The sequence below is a fragment of the Syngnathoides biaculeatus genome, chromosome 14 (genome assembly GCF_019802595.1).
Source record: "Syngnathoides biaculeatus isolate LvHL_M chromosome 14, ASM1980259v1, whole genome shotgun sequence".
Lineage (NCBI taxonomy): Eukaryota > Metazoa > Chordata > Actinopteri > Syngnathiformes > Syngnathidae > Syngnathoides > Syngnathoides biaculeatus.
Window position 1 is genome coordinate 468,664 of NC_084653.1, and position 22,993 is coordinate 491,656.

Here is a 22,993-nt window from a genome sequence, read left to right on the forward strand (position 1 = left end):
AGATAGGCTGCTGCAGGGTTGAAGGTGGCCTGTTGCCTGTTATAGACCATCTTCAGGGCTGGTAGGATGGTGGAGGCCAGATGCTGCAGGGTAGGTGGAATTTGTTACCTATAGACTAGCTATTGCAGGGGAGGTGGGGCTCATCGCCAGCTACTGGTGGTCTAGTAGAAACTACCTCCTGCAGGGGGGTAAGCAGTTTGCTGCTGTAGGACAAGTGAGTTCCAGAAATGGTCCAGGCTTCAAACAAGCCTGATGCAAATCAACCTCAGAAGTCTTGAGATAATCTGATCCAAAAGAATCGAAAAGATGCGTCCCAGAGATCTCATAGTAGTAATTTGCAAGATAGCTCACATTCAAACCATTATTTGAAATATGATGACTTAAAGACAAAAAAAACTATTTCACGGATCCCACAGATCTCAGATACAAAGTTTACTAATTACTACATTATATTTAGTCCTGTTTTTCTTTTTTTTTTTTTTTTTTTTTTTTTTTTTTTTTTTTAAACCAACCTGATCTTGTTTGGATTGTTTGCTGAATCCAAATCGCCTGGAAAAAAAAGGAAATACTGTAAATAGATGCTCTTTCAGTCGATGGAGAAAAATGTTTTGACATTTAAAATTGTATTCATCAAGCTTGAGGAATAGAAACTAAAAATAAAAGGAATACTGATTAAAAGTGTTAGAAATTCTCAGGTTACCTTTCTGCGATTAAGGTTCATATTGCGCCACTTAATTTATTAGACATGCTTACTTACTCAAGGCCTATAGGCTGCTCAGAGTGTTTGTATTTTTAAACTCAAAGTCAAAAGATTCCTTTTAAATGAATTCAAGTTCATCCTCATTTCTCAATACTGGTGACAGAGCAGCCAACCTATTGAGTAAAAATTCACTCCCTCAACAATTCCATATGTTCAAAATGTTTTACAACATTTCAATGCAACAACCATATAATAATTGTTAATAAATGATAGCTTTTTTGTTGACATTTTAACATTTTTACATTAACCTCGTAATGGTGGATGCAGTTGCAGCCTGAATCAGAGTACCAGTATTTGAGATTTTGAAGTTCCATGAAAAATATGTCGATGGATAAATTAACCTTTGCCAATTTTGTTTGCAGATTGACAGACTTGGAAAGTTTGCATAGATAGCAGTTTCGGTTTTCATTTTGTGCAATGCAGTTCTTGTACATGGAAAACAAGTGCATGTCAAAAGAAGCATGTAATAATACGGCGGCGCACACGAGTGCAGAGGTTTTCAGCTCTGAATTTTGGTGCTTTTCTTTTTTATTATTTTGGCGCTATTTGTAGATTTCTGTAAAGCCACGGTCACAGATAGCTTCCAGGACCCAATTGATCTGGGACTGAAGTATAATGTATCAATCACAAAAGCATATCAAAAGAAAAACGATATTCCGGAGGACATCACGAGACGAAAGGGATATCCGTGGCTAGCCGGTCTAAACTACCGACTGAGAAGGCGGAGGGAGCGCAACTCAAAGTGAGGATGTCGGTCGGGCCTGGCTACTAAGCTAAGGAAGCAATCTTACAGACCAGCGCTTCCAAGCATCTTTATGACAAACGCAAGATCCGTTTCCCACAAAATGGACAAATTGGAATTACAACTAGCCACGAGCAGCTTTGTCCGGAAGTGCAGTGTTATTTTCATCATGGAGACGTGGCAATAGCCGCAAAACCCCAATGCTGCAGTTTCACTAGTGGACCGTACGCTACATCGACAGGACAAAACCAAAGTCACCGGTAAGACCTGAGGAGGAGAGCTTTGTGTTTATGTGCACAAAGACTGGTGTTCTAACAGCAGGATCATCTACACCTACTGCTCTCCTGATTTAGAGGTCCTCATGCAGACCCTTTTATCAATCAAGGGAGCAAACCGTAGTCATTGTAGTAGCTGTCTATATCCCGCCGGATGCTAACATTAACACAGCACTTTGCCGTCTGCTCGTAACTGTAAACAAACAGCAGCTCGCCCACACCCAGTATTTATTGATGCTGGTGACTTCAATCAAGCATTTTTAAAGAGTGTTTTACCCAAATGTGTCCAGTATGTCAAGTGTCCCACCAGAGGAGACAAAACCCTGGACCTGTTTACTCCAATATTAAACGTGTATCCAGGGCAACCCCCCTACCCCATCTTGCTGGATCTGATCATGTTTGCGTCACCCTTATGCCCACATACATCCCCCTACAAAAACAAACAAGGCCTCAAACAAAGACAATTACAACCTTGGAATGCACTCTCTCAGCTGCAGGACTGTTTTCCAAGCACTGTTTAGTCATTAGTCATTCAGGGTTTTTTCCCCAACCAAAAACCCTGAATGACCAGAGACAAAGGCACTCCTGAGAAGCCACAAAACTACCTCCAAGTCAGGGGACAAGGCACAGTAAAACGCTACCAGAGCTGACTTAGAGAAATCAGAGTGGCCAAGGCAGCCTACAAAAGAAATATTAAGGAGTGCTTCACAGAATATAACTAAAAAAAAAAGATGTGGGATGGATTATAACATCACAAACTGCAACAACAATTACCAAATGTGTGCTGGAAATACAGACACCTCACTGGCAGAGGAACTAAACCGTTTTGTTTCTTTGCCCGTTTTGAGACGGAAAGATCAAATTCAGGCTCATCACAACTACCTCCTATAAGCAGCACACTGACACTTCAGGAACATGATGTGAGATGGGTGCTTGGGACTGTAAACACCAGGAAAGCTGCTGGCCCAGATGGAGTGCCGGGGAAGGTACTGAAAGCCTGTGCTGATCAGCTGACCAGTATTTTCATAAAAATCTTCAACATCTACTTGCAAGAATCAACCTTTCCCTTCTGCCTGAAATCTACAACAATCATTCCCATCCCCAAAAATCTGCCATTGACAGTCTAAATGATTACAGGTCTGTAGCACTTACGCCGCTGATCATGAAGTGCTTTGAGAGTCTAGTTGCAAGCTACATAACTCACTCCCTCCCTCACTCGACCCTTACCAGTTTGCCTACAGAGGAAACCGGTCCATCGAGGATGCTATCGCAACAGCTCTCCACACTGCACTGATCCACCTGGAATGCCAAGGGAACTACGCATGGATGCTTTTCATAGACTTTAGCTCAGCCGTTAATGCCATCATCGCTGGTATTTTGGTTGACAAACTCTCTCTCCTTGGACTATCTCCTTCCATCTGCTGCTGGATTAAAGACTTTCTCACAAACCATCCACAGTCTGTCAGACTTGGCCCACACTGCTCTTCCTCAATCACCCTCAAGTTTGTTTAATGAGATCTCTCCTATACTCTCTGTACATATATGACTGCATACCAGCCCATCCCAGTAACTCCATCCATCATCAAGTTTGCTGATGATACCACCATGATCAGGCTCATCTTAAAAGGAGATGAGTCTGCCTACAATAATAGAAATCCTCCTGGACTTCCCGAAGTGCAGCATGGACCCAGTCACCCTGCTCATCAGTGGGTAGTGTGTGGAGAGGTTCCACTCCTTAAGATTTCTGGGGGTCAACATCACAGACAAACTCACCTGGACCGTAAATACCATAGCGGTGGTGAAAAAGGCTCTGCATCGACTCCACTTCCTGAGAATACTCAGGAAGAACAATTTGGAAGCAAAGCTGCTGCTGCTGGCTTTCTACCGAGAGCATTTTCACATACTGCATCATAGTGTGGTTTACTGGACGCACAGAGAGAGGATATTGAACTGTTCTGTTGTCTTATGTATTTACAGGTACCTACGTCAAGCGAGATTCTGTATTGTTGAAGAAATAAAGCCCTTGAGTTTTGAGACAGACTTTTATATAATTATCTATATACAGAATCAACATGATTGACATCAGATGTCCCACACCACAGTGTGAAGTCACATGGCCCTCAACCACAGCTCCCGAAGTTCTTCTCAAACTCTTTTGACATTCACAAGAGGACTGATCATCCACCTAACCCTACGAAAGCGCCCACAGTCACAGGGCCAAACCCGAGAAGGTGAAACCCCGAGTCATGTCTGCATCTGGAACAATTGAAGAATGGACATTTTTCACCCAACGATGGTCAGAATATAAACAAGCCATACGCCTCACTGGCCAGGACATCCTCTTCTAAATCCTCGAATGCTGCGATGAGGCCCTCCACAAAGATTTATCCAGGAGCTTCAACAAGCTCACACCATATGATGAGACCACTTTTCTTGGCCACATCAAGTCCCTGGCAGTCCGTTAAGAGAATGTGATGGTGGCCCGACTACGACTTCAGCAAATGTGGCAGGACAGAGAAGAACCAGCGAGAACCTTCTCTGGACGTATTAAAGGCCAAGCAAATGTGCGTCAGTTCAACATCTCATGTGAGTGTGGAGCTCAGCTATCACATAGCAATCAAGTCATCAGAGACACCCTCATAGTCGGCCTTGCAGATGATGATATCCGCCTCGACGTGCTTGGCCAGGCCAATCAAGAGATATCCCTCGATGAAACCAGCTGCTTCATTGGAGCCAAAGAAAGTGGGAGGCATTAAGCAGGACGAATCAATTCCAATCCCACAGCTGTGCCCATGGCGATGGATAACCCACGCAGCACATACAGGCAGATGGAGAGAAAACTTCAGGGCCGACCTCCAGACAGAAAAATGAACACTCAAACACAACCATGCGGCTACGGTGGCAAAGAAGAACACAGCAGCAGGAAGCAAGACCGGACGAATCATTGCTCAGCCTTCAACCATACTTGCGCCAACTGCAATATCCCACACCATTTCGAAAGTGTCTGCCGTAAACCAAGACAGAGACTGCACACTAATCAAAATAACTCTGCAACGCCAGTCTTCAAGGTCCCCTGCTCAAATCAACAACTGCCCAACACAATCATAATAGACCACTATGTGTATGATTCCCTGTGTGACATGTGGGAAAAGCGTGCATCTGCACCTCAATCGATTATCAATGTCAAGATTCAGGCCCTCCCATCAGATGCCAAAGATCCATGGAGGCCTGAAGGGATCTAGGCATTGTAACCCACTCATTTCCTTCCATTGAGTCAGTCATAACAGACTCTTCTGCCCCCGCACAGTGACACGGACAATAGCACTGATGAAGACTGTTGCAACTGTCCTCTCTGCCAAACCCCACACCCTCTCCCTAAATCCCTACTCTTTCCAGCCACTGAAGAGAACAGATAAAAACTAGAGCAATGGCTGTTAGACTACTTTAAAAGTAGCACATTCAACATCTGTGAACATCAAAAGCTGCCCATGATGTCAGGACCCCCCATGAGACTTATTGTAGACACAGATGCCACACTTATAGCACACCACATACCAATCCCAGTACCTGACCACTGGCAAAAACAGGTGAAGGCCGGCGTTGATCAGGTTTTTCAGCTTGGTGTCATAGAGCCTGCCCCAATCGGAACCCAAGTTTCACAGTGTCATCGAATGGTCATTTGCGCAAAGAAATCTGGTAAACCTCTGCGGACTGATGACTTCCATGCTTTGAATCGCTATGCGACAAGAGCGACACACCACACCCAATTGCCGTTCCACCAAGCCTACATGATCTCACGGAACACAAGGAAAAGCATTTTTGATGCCTGGAACGGCTACCATAGCATCATACTCGACCCTAAAGACAGGCGCATGACAACCATCACACCCTGGGGCCGGTACAGGTATTGAGTGTGCCCTCAGGGATACGCACCATTTGGAGATGCATACACCAGGCAATTAGATGAAATAGTTTGTGATATTGACAACAAAACAAATGTCACTGACAACACAATCATGTGGTCTCCCTCCACTGAGGACAGCTTCTTCCAAGCAACAAATTGGTTAGACACGTGGCCGAAATGGTATCATCCGCAACCCATCAAAATTGTCATTTGCCAAAGAAACCGTCATTTTCGCAGCCTTTGAAATCATCCCCAAAACTGTTCGTCCATACACACAGGTTCTGGAGGAAATCAAGGGATTCCCCAAACCTCGCACTATCACTGACGTGCGAAGATGCTTCGGAGTTGTAAACCAAGTACCAAACGCTTTTGCTTCAGCAGAGATAATACAACCCTTTCGCAACCTGCTTACAACCCAAGACCCAGTTAAAGTGGAATGAACATATGGACAACCTCTTTGAAGAAACCAAGACTATCATAATCCAGGAAATACAAAGTGGCGTGGAAATATTCAACAAAAGAAGCAAACATGCCTTGCAACAGACTTCAGCAAAAACAGCATTGGCTTTTGGCTACTTCCAAAACATTGCGCATGCACATCAAGCAACGCATTCTGCTACCGCCTAGGCTGGAAAGTCACACTAGTGGGCAGTCGCTTTACTTCATCGGCTGAATCAAGGTATGCCCCCATTGCTGGAGAGGCAGTGGCTGTGGTGGATGTCCTTGAAAAAACTCGTCATTTCATACTGGGCTGCCCCAATCTGATCATTGCGATTGATCACAGACCCCATCTCAAGGTGTTCGGTGATAGAAACTTGGATGGAATCCCCAACCCACGACTGAGGAACTTGAAAGAAACAACACTTAAGTACAGATTCCATATCACTCACATTCCAGGGATCCGTCATGTCGCTGCAGATACTATCTCACGTTACCCAGTCGGGGCTGCCAATCACCTTCGCCTGTCCGATGATGAAACTCCAGTCTCCACTGACAACAACCTCGCAACCATGCCTCAAAGGTTAATCATCGCCATCAGAGCCCCATCAGATAGCCCTAAACTGCACCCCAGTGAAGAGGACTCTCTAGGAGAGGTTAGCTCCATCATCTGGAACGATATTCGTGTGGCCACCAACAGTGACGACTTAATGGTCAAATTGACCAAATTGAGAATGGATTCCCTGAGGCAAATGACAACCTGCCAACAGAACTCAGACCCGAGCCCTACCAATACAAAGACAAACTGGCCAGTTTTGATGGTGTGGCTCTAACAAACTACAGCATAATCATCCCTCCCACCCTATGTAACAATGTTCTCCAAGAACTCCATTTAGCTTATCAAGGTATCTCCCAGATGTGCTCTCAGACTGATGCGTCATTTTTCTGGGCAGGTATGACCTTGGCAATCAGTGAAATTTATATGCAGTGCCTCTTTTGCAATTGTATAGCTCCATCACAACAAGGTACTCCTCCAACGCCACCAGTGCAACCCCAATACCCCTTTCAATGTATCTGTGGAGACTTCTTCCAATACGCCGGATACGACAACTTGGTGATCGTCTACAGGTACAGCAACTGGTCATTGTGGAAAGAGAGCACGGGGGATCCGAAGCCTAGCCTGAGGCGCACATTCACAACATTTTATGTCAGTGACGAGGTTTTATCTGACGGTGGTCCAGAGTATACATCCATAGCCACATTGGCATTCCAGCGCGACTGGGGAGTTCATCACCGCCTCTCGTCTGGAGCATTCCCTCACAGGAACAGCAGGGCGGAAATTGGTGTGAAGACCATAAAGTGGATGATCCTCGACAACACCAGTTGTGACGGTAGCCTTGACATAGATGCATTTCAACACGCCATCCTCCAAAACCCCAACACACCAGACAGAGACACGCAGTTATCCCCAGCGATGTGCGTCTTCAGATGACCAATACGGGACTTCATCCCAATCCACCCAGGCAAACATCTACCCTACAAGACGTGGCAAGAGACTTTGAGCAACAGAGAAGAGGCTCTTTGGAATCACCACATGAGAGATGCTGAAAGACTGTCACCTAACACCCACATCTTACCCCCACTAGCAGTCAGAGACTTCGTCCGCATCCAAAACCAAACCAGACCACACCCCATGAAGTGGGACAAAACTAGAATCATTATAGAGGTCGTCAGTTTGACCAATATGTAGTGAGAGTTGATGGGTCAGGAAGGATGACTCTGCGAAACAGGAGATTCCTGCGACTATACCATCCAGTTATGGTCAGAGCCTCACTGTTGACAAGGAGTATGCTCACGGTCTCGACAACACCAGGGACACCTACTCCCCCGACAGACCATCAACCAATCAAGACCCCGGAGGTGGCACAGCCTGGAACTCCACCACCTGACGAACGACCCGATGACTGCTTCATTGGCGATCCTGTGGTTCACCTTGAACAATCCAACATACCAAAGAATTCAACCAGGAATGCGGATAAGTCTCCACCCAAAGAGACGACCTGCCTCGTGCTTTAAGAGCTCTACAGCCCTACAACAAACCTGGTCTGAAAGAGACCCCGCTACCTGAGAAAAGTTTAGGGAACAAATGACTGATGTTCTACATAAATTAGAGCCTTGCCGGCTTTCCGAGTTCCACTTTCTTACAGGTACCACTTAGTTTGGTCCCCTTGATTTACACAAGTAACGTGTTGTATTGTTACTCTTTATCTCATTGGCAATGATGGTCCATTGTTAGCCTTTCTATAACCCAACCAAATGCAGACCTACTTGATATTCAGCCTTTGAATTTAGCATTTATCCTATGCTTATCAGACAGACACCATCCAAAGGTTTGGGTGGTGCATAGAAGATATTCAACTGTTTTCTATGTTATATCTTATATGTTATGTATTTACAGGTACCGACTTCCGGCGTGATTCTGTATTGTTGAAGAAATAAAGCCCTTGAGTTCTGAGACCAAGACTTTCATATAGTTATCTAACAGCAGTGGACAGGAAAGCTCTGCAAAGAGTGATCAACAGCGACCAGAAGATCACTGGCTGCTCTCTGTCCTCCCAAGGGACATAGAGCTACTAACATTGTAAAGGACTCTTCCCATCCTGGTGGTTTAACCTGCTAACCTCTGGCAGGCGGTAATGGTCCCAAAAAACACGGACAACTAGATTCAAAGACAGCTTTTTCCCTTGAGCCATCAACTCCTTGAACTTAAAAGCACTAAATCCTGGTTGTTGGTTTTAATGATCTACTTTACAGTTTTTCCACATTTCACAGGGGGTTCTGGTCCCCATTAACCGAAAAAAAGCAAGGGATTACTTTAATTTATTATTGACAATGTAAGTTTTTATTTCAGTTCTTTTATTTAGTAGTCTATATTTGGAAACTTTCATTGAGATCGGTTACGTTCATCCAATTTCCGTACTGCTTATTCTCACTAGAGTCACGAGTGTGCTGGAGCCTACCTATCCTAGCTGAGTCTGGGCAAGAGACAGTACACCATGAACTGGTCGCCATCCAATCACAGGGCACGTGTAAAGAAAGAACCATTCAGTCACATTTAAACCTTACGGGCAAATTAAAGTCTTCAATTAACCTACCATGCATGTTTTCACAGTAAATCAAATCAGAGTACCCGGATAAATGTGACAGAGGCATGAGGAAAAAATACAAACTCCAGACAGGGGAGGACGGATTCTGCGTCTTCAGAACTGTGATGTAGATGTCAAAACTCCTCCTACGTTGGGCCAACGTAGTTGTTAGTTCTATCCCTTTTAGGGGACCGAGCAGGAACCTGCAGGGTCCCCGATGGTTTTTCCTGCTCAGTCCCCTATTGTATCTGTAGAAATTGTTCTCATTATTATTATTATTATTATTATTATTAGGGAAACAACCAGAAGCCGCAGAGAGTGACCTGCAAGTGTATTGTTTCTGGAGTAATTATTTTTCTTTTTGCCTGAACAGTGCCCATAATGAGCCCCTTAAACGTGGATAAACTCACCAAATCTGGCATGCATGTCAGGCCTGGTGAAAAAAAATTATATTTTCAAGTTTTTGGCCACCATTTCAAAAAGATGGCTCCACAGTGCCACCTAGAACAGGCCTAAAGTATATCAAAGAACAAGTTTGCAATCCTATCCGCTGCAGATTTGAAATTTTGAAGGTGGAAAAAAAAAAAAAGAGCGGACCCGACCACACAAAAAAGTCATTGCGCGCAATGTAGCTTGTACCTATGGCCTATGACCTTTTGAAGGCTAAAATGTGATTTTTTCCATTTTGCATACTCCTAGAGGTTTAATCATAGTTGCTTAAAACTTTCTGAGTAACATCACATGACAGTGGATATTATAAGTGATGGGAGGTTTTTGCATTTACATTTTGCAGGGGGCACACCTTCAAAGTTGACAAAAGAGGCCTATTACAAACAAGAAAGGATAGCTCGCAAACCCTATGCGCTAGGGCTCTGAAAGTTTACGTGCTGATAAGAGGACATTTAGATGAACAAAACAATACTGGCGATGGTGTAGCTCATACAAAAACTGAGCTATGACCTCTTCTTTGAAAACATCGCTTTTTGTTGGGGTGCATTCTTTCGCTTGCACAGTTTTGGTCAGATTACCTTCAAACTTGCTGTGTACCATCTGGAGTAATGTGACACTAAACGTACCGAATATCGTTTTGATACAAATAACAAAAAAAACGGGGTGCATCTTCAAATTTTTCTTTCATTTTTGCCAAAATCACCAAAACGTACAAAAGAGCATCTGTCTCTCATTCATTGCATGTTGCTACGAAAGCTACCAAACTCGCTGACTACCGGTAATGACGCCAGAGGTACTTATTCTTTTCTTTTCAACTTGTCCCGTTTGGGGTCGCAGAAGTGTCATTTTTTTCCATGTAAGCCTTTCTCCTGCATCTTCCTCTCCAATCAACTGTCCTAATGTCTTCTCTCAAAATCCATCAACCTACTCTTTCCCTACCCTACATCTCGCTCTTTTGCCTGGCAGCTCCATCCTCAGCACCTTTCTACCAATATATGCACTCTCTTGCCTCTGGACATGTCCAAACCATGGAAGTCTGCTCTCTCGAACCTTGTCACCAAAGAAATCCAACTTTGGCTGTCCCTCTAATGAGCTAATTTCTAATCCTATCCAACATGCTCACTTCTAGATAAAACGTCAACATCTTCATTTCTGCCACCTCCGCTTTTGTTGTCTCTTCAGTGCCACAGTTTCTAATCCCTACATCATGGCTGCCCTCACAACTGTTTGATAAACTTTGTCCTTCATCCTAGCAGATACTCTTCTGTCACATAACAAACCAGACACCTTCCGCCAGCAGTTTCAACCTGCTAGGGCTAGTTTCTTCACTTCCTTACCACACTCACCATTGCTCTGGATTGTTGACCCCAAGTATTTGAAGTCATCCAACCTCGCTATCTCTTCTCCCTGTAGCCTTACAAGAAGAAGTACATGGAGATGACTCCATGAAGCCACACTCTTCCCTCTACACCACTCTCATTCACGCACATATATTGTTTTACTTTGGCTAATCTTGAGTCCTCTCCCTTCTGGTGCATGCTCCTATCTTTCAAATTGTTCCTCCACCTTCACCCTACTTCCACTGAAGATCACAATATCATCTGAGAACATCATGGTCCAGGGGGATTCCAGTCTAACATCATCTGTCAGCCTTTCCATTACCACAACGAACAGGAAGGGGCTCAGACCTAATCCCTGATGCAGTCCAACATCTACCTTAAATTCTTCTGTCACACCTATGGCACACCTCACCACTTTTCTGCTGCCCTCATACCTGTTCTGTACTATTCTAACATATTTCTCTGCCACACCAGACTTTCGCATCCAGTGCCACAGTTCCTCTCTTTGTACTCTGTCATAAGCTTTTTCTTGATCTACTACTTCATCAAGTTCCTTCCAGAATTTCTTTTATCTTTGGTGTCTTGTTTGGCTGTTAGATCAACCAGAACGGAGAATCTGCATCCCCTTTGTGCTGAAACAGTTTTACTGTGTCACAGTGGAGTATTTGAGCTTCTTCTGTGATTTTTGTCTTTCAATTGATGTTTATTGAGGATCAAAGTCAATTATTTGAACCTAACAGAATTTAGAATTTCTAAATAAACAGAATAACCAAATTATTCCATATTTAAGGTAATGGTAAATTTGGATGTTTCATCACACTGTAACGATACACCGTGTGAAGGAAGGACAGGACAAGGACAGGAAAAGAAGCATGCGAACCAAAGATGATAAACCCAGCGATACAAAACTGTCCGATAATTGCTGTTTCAGCAACGTGAAGGCTAAGAACTCCACTCAATCAACCAAGGACAGAACTGGAACCAGGGGTCCACCCGAGAGCAACCTTTGGGAAAGGACACCTCTTCTGCAGACAAGGAAAACTGGCCACCCGAACACATTGTTGGACATTAACAGTAAGAGATACTACCAAGTTGAAGAAGGAGTCCTATTGGATATTTTTGGCCATAGGGACTCCTGAGGCACCTGATAGGTACCGTCTGGCCAAGCGGAATGCAGCTTTGGTGGTCACAGAGACAAAAACATGGGAGTGGGAGGAGTTCAATGAGGCCATGGAGAACCATTTTAAGATGGTTTCGAGGAAATTCTGGTCCTCCATCCAGCGTCTCAGGAGGGGGACGCAGTGCACCGTCAACAATGTGGATAGTGGGGATGGGGTACTGCTGATCTCAACTCGGGATGTTAGGAGTCAATGTGGAGAATACTTCGAAGACCTCCCCAATTTCACCAACACGCCTTCCCACGAGGAAGCTGAATCTGGGTTCTCCAAGGCAGGCTCTTCTATCTCTGGGGTTGAGGTCATCGAGGTGGTTAAAAAGCTCCTTGGTGGCAGAGCCCCGGGGGTGTATGAGATTCCTCAAGGGTCTGGATGTTGTGGGGCTGTCCTGGTTGACACGCCTCTGCAACATCGCATGGACATCAGGGACAGTGCATCTGGATTGGCAGACGGGGGTTGTGGTCCCCCTTTTTAAGAAGGGGATCCAATGGGTGTGTTCCAACTACAGGGAGATCCCATTCTTCAGCCTCCCTGGTAACATCTATTCAGGGGTGATGGAGAGGGGGCTACATCGAGAAGTCCAATCTCAGATTCAGAAGGAGCAATGTGGTTTTCATCCGGGCCGTGGAACAGTGGATCAGCTCTAAACCCTCGGCAGGATTCTCGAGGGTGCATGGAAGTTTGCCCAACCAGTCCACATGTGGTTTAGTGGTCTTGGAGATGTTCAACTGTCTCCTGCCATCTCTTGACAAGAATCCCCCACAAAGTCTCTCTGTTAAAAAGGGCACGTTCAATTTGCCAAAGAACCCATCAACTGGCCTAAAGAGAAATGGAAGAACATTTTGTGGACTGATGAGTAAAATTGCTGTTTTTTGGTGCAGGGTCCGCAGAAAACCCCTAAACTCTGCCACAGTGCATAGTGAAGACAATCACGAATGGTGGTGCAAACATCGTGATTTGGACATGTTTCTCTTACTATAGTGTTAGACCTATTTTATCACACACCAGGGATCATGGATCGGTTTGCATATGTCAAACTACTTGGAAGAGGTCATGTCACCTTATGCTGAAGAGGAAATAGCCTTGAAATTGGTGTTTCAACAAGACAATGACCCCAAAAATACGAGTAAACATGGAAAGTCTTCATTCCAAAGAAACAAATTGTAACTAAGTGGCAAGCCCAATCCCCGGATCTTAAAGGGTATGTAAAGTCTTTAAAGCACCTTTTGCTTATATTATACAGTTTTATATGCTGAATTCAAATCTGAAATCAGTTGTGAAGGAGACATTTGTAGTTTTCAATTATTGGCAAAAATTGATCGCACATTGCTGAATTTGCCGGAAATACCCGAGCACACAGTGGAAAATCCTGAGAAGGGACGTCACATCAAAACAAGACATGCAGACATGGCTGCCGTTCGACACCAAAGTGAGGACGATAAATTTTCCAATAATTTGAGCGATGAACATGATTTTGAAGGGTCCCATGAAGAATACGAGTTCTTTAAAGATCAAGTGTCATCCCTATAAACATTCTAAAATAGATATTGAAATGAAAAATATATAACATTATTCACTTCAATGTCAACACGAAAAAATAAATGAGTGGAGAGTGCGTCATCCATGCGCAAAGTTGCGTAAGTCTCATTCGACATCCAAGCGGTTGCCATATTGGCTGCCATTTACCCTCCGTGACTTCACTCTGGACATTCGCCGTTAAAAACACGCTGTGGCCCCGACTGTGGGACACGCCCCTTCAGACAAGGAAGCTCTTTTCGAAGAAGCACTTCTAACTAACAACAGACTCCCGACAGTATGATAGTATGTATCGTACTCAGCGAACGATAACGCCACGGCCCGGGTGCGACGAGCCGATCACAGCTTCGGCTGAGGTGGCACCGAGGAGGCTCATCGCGGCGCCGAGCTCGGGTGGCTTATCACAGCACTGTGCCGGGCCGCTTTACGGGGTTGTCACACGCAGCTGAGTGCGCCATTGCCGGCAGCGTTGTTCATAGCCGCCGCCGTCTGAGAGCTCGACGCGGCAACCGTCGCTGGCTTGGCGCCGAGCCTGACGCAGAAGCGGTCCGACGCACACATTGACACATTTAGCACCCAGGTCATATGTACACGGATCTTTTGTTACGTTATGAGAGACGGATTACGTGGTCCACCCCAAACTATTATTTTTTTTTAGTAGCTGTATACACACCTACCTGTAATTTGGAACCCAAGAAGCTCTCATCCTTTGCACCAGTGCAATCCATTTTTCACGACAAACCGGGTCTCTTGGAAACTTTTGAAGGCTAAATGCATTCTCCCAGGTGTTCGAATAATATCTAGCAATGCAACAAGCCGGCATTTTGGCTAACACAAAGGAACAAAGCGTTACCTTCCCGCAGGTAAAACTAATGAAACAAACGAGTCCGCTGGAGGGCGCTGCTGCCCCATACGTTCCTGCTTCTTCTCGAAAACCAATCCCTCGAGAGGATTTACATGGCGGGAGTTACAAAAAGCCATATAGATCAAAATCATGTTTTGTAGTGAAAAAACGGATGGGTCCATGTCGGCTGCCGTTTTTTTCCATTCATAACATACTAAATATGATCCATTTCATGACACTTGACCTTTAAAGGCATTAAAGGTTATCAATTTGAGCCAGTTAGGCAGAACACACGTTCAAATGCAGATTAAATAACCGGCAAAGAAGATGCCGAACCAGCAGCTAGACCCATGGAGGAGGACAAGCTTTGTGTTGGAAACAGTAAGCATTTGTGAAGTTGTTGTTTTTTTTATGTAGCTATAAACTGCTAAATAGAAATGGCTTCGCTATCCTGAATGAATATATAAAGTTGTTTTAAAATTATGCAAAGACCGTGTATTTGGTCTAAGTTGGTATATTTTCACAAATAAGGATTTTAATAAATTAAATCCATTTAAAAAGTTGTCACGTTAATTTGAGACCAATAGCTGGTCATAACTTGCTTCACCATAAATATAGTTTTACGTGCTAAACTAATGCCATAACCAGACAGTACCCAGAACTGCCCATCTGCATTTTAGTCACAATTTTCACAAGATTTCAAAAGCAAAACCGCTAAACTTTATAATGACAGCTGTAAACCTGTATCTTGTGGGTTTGTTAGGGCACTAAATGCTTAAAATAGAAATTTAAATGGAGTGGATTGTTTTGTGTACTGGACTGATATGGGTCTCTCAGCTGGAGAAGTTTGAGCGTGAACAGATTTTTTTTTTTCAATAATATCCACAGGTGTGCATGTAAAAATGATGCATACCCATGGAAACTAGAGAAGAAAATTGTTGTTGCCATGAGAGCCAACATATTCACCAGAAAATGGGAGATTATCCAAACCATCCGCTGCAGTGCATGACAAGGCACCCAAGATTGATTGCCAGCTGTCTGAACAAACACATGGGTACTTGAGGTTTGCCTATCTCCGATTCAGGCAACAGTATCAGCAGCAACTGGATTTTCGACAATACGAGTAAGAGCTATATTAAAAATGATTAATATAAATATTTCACCTAATCAGCCTAACTTTTTTGCCATTTACACTTAGATTTTCCAAATAAAGAATTATTTATATTATTATTGTTCCTGTTAAAAGCAGCATTTGTCCAATCAATGCTTGTTCAAATAAAGTCCCATTCTGTAAAATTGTCATATGAGTATATTTTATTATATTCAAGTTGATGCGACAACTTATAGCTTATAGACATCTTGCGAGATGGTGTTGGGGAATTGTAGGCAGAATTAACCACATGCCACTTCTATCCTCCTGTTTGTCTAAGACTTGTGACACCTTTCCTAATCCGGATGGCCAAGAGTATATAGGATTTAAATGGTTTACATCCTGATTTTTTTGTTTTGTCTTTGTATATGTTTATGTATATGTATATGAAGTACACATACACCACCAAACTAGAATCATGGAATGTATGCTAAATCGATGAAACGTTCATTATTTACAGCATACGTAAAATAGGGCTTGTCTGACAACCAGAATACAGGACGGCTGCTGACAACATTAGGTTACCAACTGGCATCTGATTCAACATTGGCTGACTGTCCGGTATTCTGGAAAAGTAACAGCTCATGCATTTCTGTTTAATACGTATCATTGTTCCAAATCCACTGTCAGGTTTGTTTTCGATGTCACCTTGACTTGGGCCACTACATCAAAGACATATGTCAAACAGATTTAACACATTTTTCTCAAACACTAAGTACTTCCTTTCATTGACTGGGTCCGATGCTGGTGGTTTTTCCTTTTTCTGCTTCTGTTTGGTCACATATACAGTAACGTCCCTCTGAGCCTCAATTAATGAAATGTTCAAAGGTTGATATTGTGTCTTTTGCATCATTCAGGTTTGTATCCTCACTTCGCTCCAGTGGCTTAATTGAACTGAACATTGACATAGCAGCATTCTGGTTCTGCTTTCGGAGAGTGCTCGAAGCATTCTCACTAAATGAAAAAAAAAAGCCAATTGGATCAGTCTGCGTTCCCCTGTCCATTGCAATGTCAGGTTGGACTTTGTGGGTTACTGCCAGTTTGGGTACCAAAGATGGATATTCAGCATCTGCTGGTTCGATGTCAACTTCTTGTGTAGAAGATGGTTTCTGCAACATCTGTTGTGAATATAGAAAAGTAAGGCTCAAAGTTTATGAAATGAGAAAAAAATGTATCAATAAAGCAGAGGTTTATTTCAATCTATTTCATGGTGCACAAATTATTTTTGATCAGGTGAAAACAGGTCTCCTGGAGAGCACAATTAATTTCAATTAGCCCTTGCTTCATACTTTGGATGAGGTTTTAAAGCAGCATATGTTGACTAAAATGTCCATATGACATTGTGGTAATAAAGGGAAGAGTTCAAATCACTAATCTAATTCAAAGTATTACAAATACTGTTGTCTCCCACATAAATCCACATGATGCTGGTAAGTGTCGCAGTTTTTCCGCTTACTCAACAACCAAGTTTCCCAAGGAAGCATACAATCAAATTTGCAAGTAATAGAATTTACTTTAGTTAGCAGTTATAAACTATTCTGTAAGTGAATAGTATGTAATATTGCTTGTTTTAATACTACGTAGACTTTTATTAAAATTAAAAACCCTGCACACATCAGAACATAAGCTTGCCTGCACTTGTCAATAGCCAGATATACAGTACTTCCTTGTGATACTGCTTGTTTCAGGTGGAGTCGCGGGTATTGTTTTACATATGCTGCTTTCATTCAATCATGTCAACAGTAATCAAAGTTTTAAGGGAAATTAAAGATGGTCAACATACCTCCTCAACTTGTGTTTTAACAAAAGCTCTTTGCTGTTTTTGTACTTTCTGTGGGGGGCAGTGCGTCTGAGCTTGTCGACCCATGTCCAGGTTCAGGGGTTGATCCAAATTCACGTTTGGTCCATTTAGCAACACCGATCTGTTCAGGTGTCGTAACTGGTTGTATGGTAGGCAATGATTCAGGTTTTAACTTTTTTTTTTTTTACATTTAAAACCCATCTCAGACATGAATCCACCAGTAAAAGAGTCCGGAGTGAAATGTTCACTGCATATGACAGACTTCTGACTGGGTTTAGAAAAACTTGCTTTCTTCGTTTTCACAAACCTGACTCAGTCTTCTGAAGCTTGGGTCTTTGGTAAAATAATGTAAACTGTGACCAGAATAATTTGAATTGTGATCAAACTGAACCACACACTTCACCATTTTTACGGATTGATTTTAGCTAACAATCAACTGGGGAATTCTCGAAACGAATGGGTTTTTCTTCGGCGTCAACAACCAGTGTTACTAGCAAAAGCTAGTTACACACAACTCGCCTAGTTGTTACGTCAGAGGTAACGATCACGAAGAGAAATCACAAAAGGGGGCATTAGTCAGGTACGGGAAACCAGGTCAAAGTTCAGGGCTTTTAATTCAAATACTTATATTTTTCATTAAAAACATCAAAGAAGATATGCATTTTATGGTACAGTTGAACATGGGGTCAAAAATTTACGTTACATACACTTTAATCCAATTGTGTGCTTTTGGCCTGACATCAAAACTGATGTTTCTGAAGCAAAACCAAGAATTGTAAATTAATTGTGTAATCCTGTTAAGGAATCTTACAGTGGAATAACAGCTGAAAGGTGCCACAAGTTGGTTGACTCCATGCCAAACATATGTGAAGCAGCTTTAAAAAACTGTGGTCATACAACTCAATATTAGTTTTGTGATTCAAAGAATTGGTAAATGCTAGAAACAAAAATGTTTGTACAAAATAGTTTTAAGTTTGTATATTCAAATTAACACACCCCTTTCAACAAAATGTCCAATTGCACGGTCTTAAGAATGTACATATCATGGTCTAGTTGGTTTTCTGACAACGTACTGCACCTAATTGTTTGTAATGCAGCAATAAAAAATATACTGCAAACGTGGACTAATCTGGTTACTCACATTGGACTGCTATTATTTTGAACAATACTGTACACTTTTGTGTAGTGCACAAAACGTACCTGCCGTATTCCAGCAATGTAGACTGCACCTTGGACTCCTCATCCAGTAGTTTTATTGCCTCCTTTTGCCTTTTATATTTTCTCTGTGGTTTGTATACTTCCTGTAGGGGCGTGGGGCGTTAGCATGACACAATGTCAAACTCTCTTTGAAGAAAGTTCCAGGAATTTGTAGCTCACCAGTACATCAAGTACTGCTCCTACTGCCTTTACTCTTCTAAGATGAAACTCTTCATCCTGCCAAGGTTCAAGACATCTTCAATGGAATTCTGATCATTGTGGCGAAATTTGTACAATACAGGAAAATTACTGTTGCCATTACTTGTTTTTTTAAAAATGTATTCATTAAGATTTTAAAATATAAGGTTTTAATAGTGCTGTTGGATGTGTTAATTGTCCACAAGACAGAAATGTAAATATTTTCTTTAGGTAATACCTTTTCTGGTGAGGTACATAAAGTGTAAATTAAATAAATAAAGTCCATATGTCAAAGCTCCAAAGGTCATACATTTTATAAACCATTGAAAGCAGAAGCATCAACCACAGAATAAAAAGTTATTTTATAATAAACAAATATTGCTGAAGAGCTTCTTTGAATGAGTTAACTATGACTGACATTTGTCCCCCAGAAAACAGCATTTTTTTAAACTTACATGACAGCTGAAAAGGACAAAATGTGAAAAATTGCTCATACATTCGATGGAGGTTTTAATGATAGCAACAATTTGAGCCTAGGATAGATGAATGAATTAATTCATATGGAAATACAGTAACTTCGAAATATCAACAAACCAGGGGTCAAACTGCTCTTACAACCGATGGAGATTTTTTTTTCTTAGGTCCAACTAGACATACGTATGGTTAGTCTTTTGGTAGTTGTCTTTGGCAGGTTTGAAAATCCTGTGATATGTCAGGTAAATAATTTGACATTAAATCCCCATTTTAATAAAAAAAAATAAAAATAAAAGGCAGACATATTGACAATTAAGCCACAGCAGCTCTTTAACATCGATTTTTTTTGGGGGGGTATTTTTGGTCATACTTGGCATTGTTAATTTCACCATTCGGATATCACTCCAACAGAGTGCTACCTCTGGAAGGTTGTAGGTCTTCTGGAACTGAGATATGGAGTAGGCTCTCACGTAGTCGCCCATTTGCTCTCTGGTCTCCATTGCCCGCTTCACTAGCCACTAGCAAAAAACAAAAAAATAAAAAATAATGACCCAGGCCAGTACATACAAATTTAAACTTTCATAGACTTAACTAGGTACAAAAAAATGCCAACTTGATAAATAGATAAAAATCGATTATAATACTTAACTTGAAGGCCTCAAATCTAAATAATACCTATTTTAACATTCTTCACAAGACTAAAAGCAATATCCATCCATCTACGATATATAAGTGTATATAAAGAAAGACAGATGATGATACATTACATATATAGCTCTACGTATATATGAATTATACGAATATCCACCCGTGAGTTCAAATTAATACCTGTATCACTGGAAAAATGTGAATAAAATCAAGCCCTTGGACTTGATGAGGCTCCAGGTGATGAGGACACTTCATTTTTGGTAAAACAGACACAATTTTCTCAGTCAAAGCTCTGCAAACAGAAATATTTAAAATCATGTCAACGACTGACTGAATAGGCAATGTATTTACAATCTTAATTAAAACTAACAGGGCTTCAAATCTCGCATTTGCTTTCTCTCAGTGCGTGCGTGGTTTTTCTCCCGGAACTGCGGTTTCCTCTGACATCCCAAAAACATGGATGATTTGTTGAGTGAAGACTCTAAATTGCCGCGAAGTGAGAACGTATGCGTGAATAGTTGTTTTCATGTGCGCTGCGATTGGCGAGCAACCAGTTTAGGGTGTACCCAGCCTTTCACCCGAAGATAGCCGGAATCACGCCTGTGACCTTGGTGACGATAAAGGGGTACAGAAAATCGATGGATGAATTAACAAAAAAACATTGGCTGGCAATTGAAAATAAGATGCAATAGCCCATGAATTTGGAAGAAATCGATGGATTGCTATACAAATGTTTAGTGCCTGTGAGGACTTAGTTTTGGGACCAGAGGGTCACTAGTATAAGATAAGATATGACCTCTACATTTAACAATATCCTGTGATTTCTTGCCAAGCAGTCGAGGGTACAGCCTGCCCCCCACCAAAGTCAGCAGGGATAGGCTGGAGGTGGGGACCCTACACAACCTAAACAAGGGATCAGCAACCCGCGGCTCCAGAGCCGCATGTGGCTCATTCATCCTTATTTTGTAGCTCGTTGTGGCTTGGGAAAATCAATGTCTGCTTGATGTGTATGTTATTTGTCTCAAAAAAGTGTATCATGTCATATCATGTATCAAGTTGTTAACTTCTTCATTCAAACTATGTGCAATTTTGTTGATCAGTATTCGCCTTCTTTAGAGACGTTTGAAAGCACTTGATATGCCAGCAGGAGCCCAGCAACACCAAAACTGCACAATAGCTGAACAGAGTATTTTATTTGTGTATTTGTTTACTTAATTGTAGTTGTAAATTGTAAGAAGTTTTATGATCTCCAAATATATATATATATATATATATATATATATATATATATATTTTTTTTTTCTTTGATCATTTAAGTTCAGGTTTTTAATTCATTTGATACAAATCTTCAATGCTGGGATTTTGTAATAAGAGTTAAAAATATTTGAATATGTTGAATGAATCACATAAAATTTTCTGAAACATGGATGATTGTATGGATTTCATAAGCAACACACTATTTTACAGCTGTATATGTATGCTATATATACATCCTTTGGAGGGGGTATGGACACACTATATATATATATATATATTATATATATATATATATATATATATATACACTGTATATAAGCTAACATCTTAAATTCAGATGTTAAGAAGTGTTTGTGGCTCCCAGTGTTGTTTTTTCTGTGGAAACCAGGTCGAAATGGCTCTTTGAGTGTTAAAGGTTGCCGACCCCTGGCCTAAAACATCCAGACAACGAATGGATTGATGTGCTTATACAAGTGAGCATAATGTTGTGACTGGTTGGTGTTTGTATATTTAATACTTATCAATGAGAGATGTAAAGATTCATTTTAGCAACAATTTCATTTGTATCACAAATTTGTGGTTGCTAATTTAAGAACAATAATTAATTTAGAACCAGGGTAGAAACATAAAATTATTGGAAGCACCACAATATATCAACAACACTACCAGGGGCACGAATAGGTTTGTTTATGTTGCCCGTCGTTCATTGAATGTGTCTTAATTAACTGTCAGTTGAGATTTATTTTGAACATTATTTGCAGGAAACCCTTACTGTGAGTTGTGTGCGATACCATAACCTAGTCAGTTCTGTTGTATTAAACCAGTTGTTTTCGAACTGGTTTTCAAACTTATTAAAAGAATCAGATTACAGCAATTACATTCCCATCACGACACTTATCAAGAACAATTTTATCTGTTTTTGCAAACTTACAAAAAAAAAAAAAATAAAGTTTTTTTAATTACACCAAAAAAAACTTAGTTGCTGACCAAACCAAGTCAACTATAAACTATGAACTACACATTTGAAAGCTTGCTTTCAAATTTACAGTTACATGTTCTCCCCGTGCCTCCATGGGTTTTCTCCGGGCACTCTGGCAACATTAATTGGACACTCTATATTGCCCCGAGGTGTGATTGTGACTGCGACTGTTTGTCTCTATGTGCCCTGCAATTGGCTGGCGACCAGTTCAGGGTGTACCCTGCCTCCTGCCCATTGATAGCTGGGATAGGCTCCAGCACTCCCCGCGAACCTCGTGAGGATAAGCGGGAAAGAAAATGGACGGATGAATGTCTGTCTGTTTTTCTTGGTGTAAAACTGAATTATTGCTTGCACAATATGATTGACAAGGTGGAAGCCTCTCTCTAGCCATTATGCCATAAATTAATCATTGGTCTGCTCCATACAGAAGTACCAAAATTATAGAATGACAGCTGCAATGATCTCGCTGCAGTACAATCAGCGTTGCATACCTTCATTTTAAAAATGAATGTTTAAGAGTATAATAGTGTTTACGGGTAAATAAAATGTTTAGTACAGTAGAGGTTCAGGTGAGAATTGGAAACATTAATAAATGTGGGATTAGGGAGATTCATTCATGCATCCTAAAAATCCGCAAGAAAAAAAAATTTGGTTGCTACATTGCAGAATTCACTTATGG

The 22,993-nt window shown here is 41.7% G+C and overlaps 1 protein-coding gene across 10 annotated transcripts in view; it reads right to left on the reverse strand.

Annotated features, from left to right (window-relative positions):
- The window catches only part of ccdc93 (coiled-coil domain containing 93), a 182,083-nt gene that overhangs the window by 124,577 nt on the left and 34,513 nt on the right, over positions 1–22,993 (reverse strand). For all 10 annotated transcript variants that reach the window (XR_009798230.1, XR_009798231.1, XM_061842450.1 and 7 more), the window contains 5 exons: positions 20,259–20,370; positions 19,850–19,948; positions 18,939–18,995; positions 18,762–18,862; positions 513–549 (listed from right to left, as the gene is read on the reverse strand). Coding sequence is in view for 8 of the 10 variants with exons in the window: in XM_061842450.1 (XP_061698434.1) it covers positions 513–549; positions 18,762–18,862; positions 18,939–18,995; positions 19,850–19,948; positions 20,259–20,370 (406 nt within the window). In the remaining 2 variants the exon portion in view is untranslated. The remainder of the gene's footprint in view (positions 1–512; positions 550–18,761; positions 18,863–18,938; positions 18,996–19,849; positions 19,949–20,258; positions 20,371–22,993) is intronic.